Genomic DNA, 11,076 nt, shown 5'->3' on the forward strand with positions numbered 1-11,076 from the left:
ATAAGTGTCACCCCAGTTTTGACCGCCCTACCCCACCCTTCTGATCATTTCAGAGTCAGACGCACAGACATCCCAGACGACTCGTCGCCATTGTTTCCAAAATCTATGCTGATGCTGAAGACCAAACCCAACACCTCCTCCTCGCCCACCTCCAACACCACCTCCTCCTCCTCATCCCCTACTGTCCCAGAGGAGAAAGGCACCTCCTCCTCCATGAAGGTCCACACCCCCATCCCCTACCGGCCCCGACCTATGAAGACCCAGAGCATGCCAACTCAACCCTGGCAGTTGGCCGACAACTCTGACTGGGTGACCATGTCCGTGATGGCGGAGGATGGCACGGTGGTCCACCACAACCCCAGCATGCTAGCGGTGCACCCCATGCCCAACAACGTCAGCGCGGCTGCTGACCTCCGACAAGGTGCCCAGGAGAAACCCGCCGGTGCAATCCAAAGGCCCTGGTCTGGCTCGGCCCCTGTGCCCACTAGAGGCCAGGGGTCCCCTCCTCAGAAGGGCCCCCCGGATCAAGGGGAGGCGGTCCAGTCAATTGTGGAAGGACCGATCGTGTTGGACTGTGATGAGGAGGACTGGAAGGAATCCATTGCCGACAGCTGTATGCCCGCTAGTGATATGAGCGCCATTAGCGATGCGCCTTTAGACCTGTCTGGCCACAACAAAGCTAACAAAGCTCCACAACAGGCTACGGTGAAACCAATGCCAACAGGCTCACCCTGCTCCTCCTCTTCTTCCTCATCATCGTCAGCGTCATCATCTTCATCATCATCACCGCCCACACCGTCGTCCTCCTCCTCGATTGGCTCTCAGACTGAGCAGAGGATGGAAGAGGTGACCTGTCAGGTGAGAAACAAGGAATCCAACTTTCAGTCTGCTGTGTGTTTTCGTTTTTTACTTATGAGAAAAGGCAAGGCAAGGCAAGTTTATTTATATAGCGCATTTCATACACAGGTGCAACTCAATGTGCTTCACAAAGTTAACAAATGTAAATGAAAGGAAACAGGGAAGAAAGAAGGAAATGAATTAGAGTCAAAAAACATTTAAAACATTAAGATAAAACATAAGGTAAAAATAGTAATAAAATAAAATAAAACAAATTAAATAAACATAAAAATAAAAATAATAATAATAAAAAAAGAATGATATGTAATTTAAGCTAGGGGAAAGCATCTGAGAACAGCTTTGTCTTGAGTCTAGATTTAAAGCTATCAATAGTGGGCATCTGGAAGCTGGTTCCAAAGCTTTGAAGCATAGAAGCTAAAGGCTGCCTCTCCACACAAAAGATTCACTCAACTTCCAAATCTGGATGAATGAGTGAGTTTAGAACACAGCACTCTCAATTGTGGTGGTGAACTGTTTGATGCTGCTTGAATATTATTTTACATCCAAAAATGAAAAAAAAAAGTTACAGAAAGAATCACAGCAAGCACTCTCACTCCCAAGCCCACTCTCATTACTCCTATGCTTAGACTATGTATGTTCACAAACACATTTCAACCCAAGCCATCACCATTGTGTTAGTCTGAATCGTGTTTTTCTGCTTTGTTTTTATTTATTTACTGATCTACATTGCAGATGGTAGATCTATGCCAGGCAAGTTCAAGTGTGTGGTGGTGCATAATGAATTCAAGGCCACGTTCACTTGACACCAAAGAACGTAGATTGGATAAGAAGGATCACTGGATGGAAAATGCATTGGCCATGATGTAGTACATGAAGTGATACTGTCCCATTTTTGGAAATGAGCTTATTTTACACCTCCCCTTGAGTTAGATAATAGGGTTTTACCGTTCTCCTATACTTTAAACCATTCTCTAGGTATGGCCGTGCAAATTGTACCTCCAAGCTAGCAGTTAACATTGAGTCCTATGAGACCAGCTGGCTTATTTCCAAAAATGCGACAGTATCACTTTAAGGGCATGGTGCGCATGGTCAGTGGGTGCGACGCCATGACGGATAAAAAATTGTGACTCCCCAAAATCCGGAAACTCTGCAAAATCGGTCGAAAGAAGATATCCGGTTGTCAGTGTGTGGCCAAATTAAATGCAGCTGTTGCAGCAGTAATTGCAGGGGCTAATTAAGGACAGCTGAGAAACATTCACAGTGTCCTATACTCATGAACGACCATCCGGGTACTTTGCTCTTAAATTTGCGTTACGCCCCTTTATGGGTGAAAACAAACCGAATGTCTCATTGACTTACATGCTAAATCGGCTAGCCTAAATGAACACATTCCATGCTTCAGCCACGGCTGTTTGGCTATATTATTTGAACAGTCGGCAACACAACACGTTTTCGGCATGTTGCGCGTGAACAACGATAGTCTACAGGCCCGTATCTTACGTTTATTAAACCCCAACATCACCAATTGACTTGCATGGGTTGTTTTCCCCCACAAATGGGCGTAACGCACATGGAAAACGTCACGCCGTTCATGAGTATGACTGTTCCACACTCCAACCCTGGCGATAGTGGCATTGCACTTCACCATCATGCCTCCAGTACTGACCGTAGAAGAAATGTGAGACCCCTCGCGCCCAAGCCATACTACTACATTACTACATATATACTATTTTAGTCTCCTTGCTTGACACTGAGAGAGCACAGTGTATGTATCGTGTTGTATCATACCTTATCGTATCGTATCGCATTGCATCGGGAACAGCTTTAGGGGAGCATAGAGATGCAGCGATTTATTTCACTATATGAAAGACAAGGTTGAATTTCAATGAAGCATATATTTAAAGACACTTTCCATCTTACTGTGTATCTGTCTATCTCAGCAGCCCTAGGATTAGGAGATGAAAGGACAACTGTATGGTGATTTGCATGCCCAAAGTCTTTCAGAACAGCAAAAGTGGACACACCCCTGTTACTTCTGCCACTTCCCTTGACTGACTGTAGCTTTTTTGTGATTAACTTTTTATTAGGTTTTTAGTAAACACAAAAACAAAACAAACAAAAAAAACAAAAAAACAAACAGAACCGTCGTCCTCATAACATGAGGTCAAGATCAGGGAGAAGAAGAAAATTGACTGTACCTTTTAACAACTGGCTTGTTTCATTTGACCTGACCTTAAAAGCCACCTCTGGACTTCATATGCAAAGCTGGCTTTTGTGAGTCAGTGTGGGCCCACTCATACTTTCTGTGGCGCCCCACAAAATATCATGACCAGATCAGTCAGGGCAAGCTTGCTGTATGCTTGTACATTTGAACCCTACTTGAAATGGAAGCCAATACATGGGTTTGAGTTGGGTTTTAAATATGAAGAAGATGCATTAGTTCCAGGGCTGGATTGGTAATCTGGCAGACAGGGTATTTTCCCGGTGGGCCGACAGTCCTCGGGGGCTGATACTGTCGTTTATGCAGTTGTTTTCCTGGAGATTGGGCCCCAATTTTGACGGGGAGCCCCTTTGCTTCATCATCAGTATAGACAGTGGAGACAGGTAGCATGAAAGGGGCCTGTGTCTGTGTTGGGGGCCGGCCCATGGCCAAAATGCCCGGGCCATGTTCCAGTCCCAGCCCAGCCTTGATTAGTTCTGTCATTGACGTCGCTGGTAACTAAGTTGGAGATATCGGAATGACTGCAGCAGAAGTATAGAACTACAGGGTTATTACCAAAGACGGTAGAGAGAAGACAGCTGCCGTCATAAGAGCGTAGTATGGCATGGCCGCCCCTTGGAGTGTTTTTCTTCTTCTACTGTCAATGATGGCGGCATGGTAAAGTGCAATGCCCCTACCGCCAGGGCTGGAATGTGGAACAGGGCACAGGGCACTGCGAATTTTTGACAGCGGTCATTAATTATGCCCCGCAATTAATGCTGACTGATAGCTGTATTTAATTTGCTCACAAACTTAACATGGACCGGGGCTGGAACTCACCAAAGCCGCTCGCACCCACAATGCAATTCAAAGTCAGACATTCGGGGTGGGCGTCAAATGTTTTATCCACTATGGCATCGCACCCACTGCCCTTTTCCCTGCCCTTTTGCACCTTGTCCTCAGGCTACGCCCCTGCACTATACCGTGGCCAATGCATTTTCCAGTCAGTAATCATTCTTTTCCAATCCAGTTTCTTTGATTATTACACACACAGAGCTTAAGCCCACCTTCAGAAAACTTGGAAGTTACAATAGCCAGGCTAGTATTGAACAACTATTGGATTGAATTTGCGATTCTCTCAATCACCAAACCTAACGTACAACAGATGAAACACAAAAAGAGGTATAGTAGAGTACAAGCGATCCAAGAGGGATATGCAAGAATAAAACTGGAATAGAAATATGATATCAGTCATCACTATCAGTGGCAGTAGCTAAAACAATGTCTTTTACCCATGCAGGACGATGCTGACAAAGGAACTCAGACCGCAGGGAAAAGCGAGACTGGTAAAGCCAGTGACACCACCACAGGAGGCACAGAAACCTCAAAAGTGCCATCACTCACCATCTCCCTGCGTCCAGGTCAGTAGCACTTTGTGTGCATGTCTTCCAAATTTGTCTTCCAAAGAACAAACATGTGCTCCTTTCGTTGGAAATGTATATGCCTCTCTTGCCTCCTCTATCTGACTCCATCCGGCCCATCACTTATCTCTCTCTCTCTGTCAAGCTCTCTTAGTGTCTCTGTCCCTCTCAAACACACGCACACACACACACACACACACACACACACACACACACGCACGCACACACACACACACACACACACACACACACACACACACACACACACACACACACACACACACACACACACACACACACACACACACACACACACACACACACACACACACACACACTCACTGAGTCACTCATTCACTCACTCACACTCACTAACGTATGCACTCACTTACTCGTCTTCTTACTCAATCCTGCAGTAATCAGAAGTAGGCCAGTGCCACCAAGGCTGGGGTGCATTTCTCGAAAGTGTAGTTGTTAGGGGTTAGCGGTTAGTGTAGTTGCCAATGGGAAATTGCATTGCAACCAACAAAGTAGCTACCGTAGTTAACGACAGACACACACATGTACACACGCATATACACACATACAGAGAGGAGGGTATCTCTCTGATTCTGTTTTCTGTTTCTCCTTGGTTGGACCAGTGGTGGTGTTGGAGAACATGAGGAGCAAGGGTCGCTCTGGGCAGAGGAGCAGCAAGAGCTGGGCCGTGGTGAGCGAGGAAGAGGAGGAGGCGGAGGAGGAGGAGGAGAGGGAGGAGAAGGAAGCCAACCCCAGGAAGAGAATGAGACATGCCAAGGAGCCTGACGCAAATGGTGGTACGAGATTCCATCACGTCCCTGTCAGCTGTGTGTACACCTGAATAAAACCACCTGTCCACCAACTGTGTTGGCAATATATGATGTCATTGTCTTCACTGATGAGGCATGCAGATGAAATCACCAACAGCATTTAAATCACCTCAAATATATGGCTACCATTTAGAATGAATAATTTAGGAGACAATATACATGCAAATGCAGACTTAACGCCTTGTTTAAAGGTGCACTGTTACAGGGAATGGTCTTTTCATGAAAGTTTACTAAGTAATAAAATATGCTCTAGTATGGCCCAAGTACAGTCATTTTTGCAGCTAAACATGTCTATTTCTGGACATGGCTTACCATGGAGAAGATCCCCCTTTACATGTATGAAAAGTGCAATTTTCCCAGTCATAATGAATACTTAGAATTTGGTGGTGGTGGTAATATTCATGAAAAAGGTAACCTTAGTGAATGGGTAGCATGAATTATGTAAATAAACAACTTACACAAATCTTACACAGTGTACCTTTAAATTTATCTGAAGGCTTAATACAGTACTACGTATGCGTGTCTCTTCAGCTCCACAGGCTCCCAGGCTGACGGAGAGGCGTACTAGGATGGGTGGCCGGCCAAAAGAGAGAAGCCTGGTGGACACAGAGCAGGGATAACTAGCTGCCTACACCAGTCTGCGATGCTAAATGAAAGCAGAAGCACTGAAATCCTTCATCATCTTCTTCTTTAGAAAAAAATCTGCATGGGCCTTTTTCAGTCTTCATAGCAGATACAGTGGGAGAGAGATTGCCTGTACATCACCAAACTAATATCACAAGAGAGATATAGTCTGGGGACCACCTACGTAACTTTCATTGAGGAAATGTGGTGTACGATTGCCCATGGCCATTTATTTGGCGTATACATAGCCCATAGTCAATCATGTCAGTTGTAGTCAAACAAACTACAAGCTTCTATTTGTTGAGAAATACGCATCACCCCACTTTTGGATGGGCTCCGTACCTCAGGGTAGCACTTTGGGATGAGCATCCACTCTGTCTTTCAGATTGGAACAGTCATGGAAATGTCTCAGACTAGGATAGAGATGGGACTGGGAAATGACTCAGGCCTGACTCGCCCCATAGGCAAGTTGCCCATTGATGGCACGATGCACCACACCACCCCCATTGAAGACCCTCTAGAGCAGTGGTTCCCAACCTATGGGTCGGGACCCAACCTATGGGTCGCCAAAGATCCACAGGGGGTCGCGGAGCCCTCTTGATTTTAAGGGGTTTCATTTTAAATATATATAGCCCATGTTGAATAAATGCATTTAACTAATAAATGCATTGAAGCAACAAATAGTAAGTGCTACATTAAACATTTATTCTATATTTGACCAAAGACAAATTGAGGAATAAAATAAGTAAAATGGGATTTCTCAGGAAAGTTTTCCTTGGCGATCGCGTGGTTGGGTCACAAAAGCTTACAATAGTAAAAATATGGGTCCCTTACGAAAAAGGTTGGGAACCACTGATCTAGAGTAGTGTTTCTCAACAAGGGTGCCGGGGCACCCTGGGGTGCCGCAGGCCCCCCTCAGGGGTGCCGCGGAAACGTGGCTGATAAATAAATTATGTAATATAATACATATTTTTCTAAATTGATGAAGTATTGTTTAGTCAGTGGAGTCTTTAATCTGCCATTTACGAACAATAAAGGTAAATATAGGTTGCCCCAGTCAGCTGCAACTTCGAACGTAGGTCGTGTGACGTCTCCAAATGTGTTACTAGCTTGTGTGGTATCGAATGCGATGTTACGGCTTGTTGGTTTGAGGTGCCTTGAAATTTTTCATGAATTGAAAGGGTGCCTCGCCTAAAAAAAGGTTGAGAAACACTGCTCTAGAGATCATGTGAATGATTGTTACAACAATGACACTGACCACAAGGACAATCAGTCACTGACATTAAAACTTTTTACCTCAAAAGGTGAAATATGGAGTCACAGGAAGTGTCAAAAAGCTTGTAAAAATTATCCAAACATTTTGGGTGGAATATTTAGTAAACATCTTTTAATTTTATGTGATGTTTTGATGTTTTTTCCATTATGAATTTTGAAACTGGTTTTACTTCATGTTTTTTATTATTATTATTTCTCACTTTTGAAACTGAGTGGAAGTAGAACACAGTTGGCTCTTTTTTATAGACAGATGATCTATTGGCCAGGTTTCCTGGTGCCTCGTAGCTTTTGTCTTAGCAGGTCAGAAGGGAAGTGAGTGGCCGTTGCCCTTCCTTGTCCTGGGGGCAATGACTCGAACAATACCACATGTGTGCCTTTTCCATCGCAGTTTTTTATGTAACCCATGGACCTACTCTCTCTCACTTTTCACTCTTCTGTTCGGCAAGGCCTGTCACATTTAATAGGCATACAGTATTTTTTTGTTTTCTTGTCTTATTTTGTGTATATAGCAATATCTATTTTTATATGGATGCCCCGCCGAAAACGAGACCTTATATCTCAAGGGGCTATCCCCCCAAGAACAATACATTGAAATTGAATACCTATGTATGTACTGTGGGTCATACACGTTGCACAGCAATGGCTGCCCCTCATTAGCGAGTTTCACTTCCTCTGTACTTCTTCTTACTTCCTGGCAACTACTGTACTTCCAGACATCAGCTATTTTTTGGTCTCACCGAGGACACAGACTTGTAAGAGAGGGGGTGAGAGAGAGAGAGCGACAGAAAGAGAGACAGAGAGAGAGACAGTAAGTGAGTGGCTGAGCGAGTTGGAGAGGCGAAGTGATCTTCCTCTTTCTTGGTGGTGCGACACCACACACGTTTTGCAATGATGAATTTTCCACTAGCACTATAGCTGCGATGGCGGTTCTCGTTCTTTTTTTAAGAGAGAGAGTGTTAGGGTGTGGGTGACAGCATTAAAAAAGTGAACAACAAAGGGGAAGAGTTGTAGAGTTGCGTGTGTGAGAGAGAGAGAGAGAGAGAGAGAGAGAGAGATAGAGAGAGAGAGAGAAAGAAAAGACAAGATTGTGTGTGTGTGAGAGAGAGAGAGAGAGAGAGAGAGAGAGAGAGAGAGAGAGAGAGAAATGGTGTTTGTGTGTGTGTGTGTATGTGTGTGTGTGTGTGAGAGAGAGGGAGAGAAATGGTGTGCGTGTGTGCGTGTGTGTGTGTGTGCGTGTGTGTGTGTGTGTGTGTGCGTGTGTGCGTGTGTGCGTGTGTGTGTGTGTGTGAGCAAGAGAGAGAGAGAGAGTCAGCCGCTGCCAGCCTCACCATGACGAGTGACTTCCTGTAAGAGATACCCTGACAGTGGGCGCCAGTAGATAGTATAGGAGGGGCGGGCAGCCCTGCTCAGCTGTGTCTCATCCTGTATCCCCCGGCTCTGAAATTACTATGCAACCAGTGGCCGTCCCTCTGCTGTTTTTAGTTTTCTTTCTTCCGTGCCACGACAGGATGTGTGTGTGCGTGCGTTTGAGAGCTTTGAATAAAAGACGTTTTTCCTATTCAGTTGTGTTTGTGTCTGCTTGGTCCTCCTCCTCGCCTGTTGGGCTGTTCATGGTGTGATGTTATGCAAAGAGAGACAGCGAGGTGTAAAGCCTGTGATGTGGCCCCTGTAATCAGAAAGCCCACGCTCACTCTCTGTCTCTCTCTCTCACACACACACACACACACACACACACACACACGTTCCACACACTGTTCACCTCTTGTCACCAGCACTAAGGTCACGTTATGCTACATACAGTACGGCATGTCTTGTTCTGCCACATGATGTATGACATGGCCCATTCTTGTTTCTAAAATAGTGACCAGTGTGTGAAGGCTATGGATCTCATGAAGCGGGAAAAGGTGCAAGATACATCATTGCGTCCATCCTGTGAAGAAAATGCATATTAAAGCAACACACACACACAAACGCACTGTAGTCTATTCTCAGGCTTTCCTTAACAATCAGACAGGATATTTCTTTCAGTGTTTTATTTACAGCCCCACAAATACTAAAGGCTGAAAAGGGCATGTATTGTTGGGTTATTGAATTGACCTTCACAATTCCATTTCCCCTCCGTGTGAATCAAAATCAGGATGTCTGAAGCTCGCACTCAGGAAAAACTAAAAAGAGATGCCCATGTATAAGTGGGCTTTTAAATGGTCTCAAATATTCCGTGCTATTTACAAATGTGCAAACGTTTCGGGTGACCCCATCCTCTGTGCAAAACCAGAACAAGCATTCACGGTGGTTTAAAAAAGAAGTGACATCAGAAGCAAGGTAGGGGTGTAAATCACAGCAACCATGACGATACCATTCAATATCGATATCTTACTATTCGATGCGATACGATCCAATTATTTTCGATACTTAAGAATGCCCCAGGATACGATACAATACAATTCGATTTGATTTTTTCCCAATTACTTTTCCACCTCTATTATGATATTGGGCAGGGGCTAGCGATTAGATTTTTTTCGATACTTAAGAATGCCCCACGATACGATGCCATTCGATTCAATCATCACGCTATATCACGATATATCGATACATTTCGATTATTTACACCCCTAAAGCAAGGTGGCAATCACTGGAGATTGGCCAATCAGGACACATATTCACTGATGAGTAATTCACAGTAACATTTTGGAGCGATAACAATGATCATTGCACTGAGGATGGGGTCACCTGAAATGTTTGCACATTTGTAAATAGCACAGTATACGTGAGACCATTAAAAACCCATTTACATATGGGTATCTCTTTTTAGTTTTTACTGAGTGTGACCTTCAGACATCCTGATTTTGCATGACTCTATACATGGGTTCTAAATTTTAGTTTTCTCCTGACTGCGCGAAACTGGCTGCGCACAACTCAACCTCTGATTGTTGGAAACCGCTGTCGGTCAAAAAATTAGCTCACGTGGTTGGCTGCCAGTGTCTTGCCCCGAGCTCCTCACAAAACCATGTTGATAAACAAAAAAACCCCATCTATAACCAAAGCCAACAACGCACCACCACACAACAATGACCACATTGCAAGGCGCAGGCCCTACCTTTGATTACCTTCCTCAGTGTGAATGAAATACATTTCTACTCTGCTCTTCCCGTAACTTAATCCATATGTGCTGACACCTGGCTTGTAAATGGCTCTGTAGTACTGAGGCTCTACACCTAATTGCTTGACTAATTATTATCCATATCACCATGTCTGTCAACTGGCCTTCCTCTTCCCTGGGCTGCTTTGCATATGGGATGTTGGTGGACCACTGGCCTTCACAGGGTTTCACAGAGGTAGGGGTGAGCAAGGCTCACTGAGACTTGGTTAATGTCCACGCATCCATGTGTCTGCTCTGGAAGCAGGACCAAATTAGCACAGGCAAATAAAGTTGGAAAAAAGTCATCTTCAACCAGGATTAGGAGCAAAGAAATCTTGGTCAAGGTGGACCCTAAAATGTCAGATCCTTCATAATACCATTGTATAATGGATGGATAGACAATGTCAAAATGGGACCTTCTTAGGTACATAAATAGTTAGGCCTACAGAAAAATGGTTCCTGCCCCAATGACAAACATACTGTAGGTGCACAGTGGTACTCTGGTGATTTTGTGTGCTGGAATGCCTCTGTAACACAGCAGAGGAGTCACCGCAACAGCCCCAATGGGACAAGAGTAAACGTCATTGGAAATGCTGCAGTGGCCACTGCACAGCCACAGACAATGTTGAATCCCATCAAGAACATTTCGTCACACACATAAGCCTCTTATTCTTTGGACTTTAATGACTTTCCCTACTGCTTGCCACTGCA

The 11,076-nt window shown here is 44.6% G+C and overlaps 1 protein-coding gene across 1 annotated transcript in view; it reads left to right on the forward strand.

Moving 5' to 3' along the window:
- rbbp8l (retinoblastoma binding protein 8-like) overlaps positions 1 to 6,471 on the forward strand; it is a 40,243-nt gene extending 33,772 nt beyond the window's left edge. The window contains exons 10-13 of the mRNA XM_063208825.1: positions 54 to 858; positions 4,359 to 4,479; positions 5,121 to 5,294; positions 5,859 to 6,471. Of these exons, the coding sequence (XP_063064895.1) occupies positions 54 to 858; positions 4,359 to 4,479; positions 5,121 to 5,294; positions 5,859 to 5,947 (1,189 nt within the window). The 3' untranslated portion in view covers positions 5,948 to 6,471. The remainder of the gene's footprint in view (positions 1 to 53; positions 859 to 4,358; positions 4,480 to 5,120; positions 5,295 to 5,858) is intronic.
- The last annotated feature ends 4,605 nt before the right edge of the window (positions 6,472 to 11,076 follow it).

This window comes from Engraulis encrasicolus, chromosome 10 (genome assembly GCF_034702125.1).
Source record: "Engraulis encrasicolus isolate BLACKSEA-1 chromosome 10, IST_EnEncr_1.0, whole genome shotgun sequence".
NCBI lineage: Eukaryota > Metazoa > Chordata > Actinopteri > Clupeiformes > Engraulidae > Engraulis > Engraulis encrasicolus.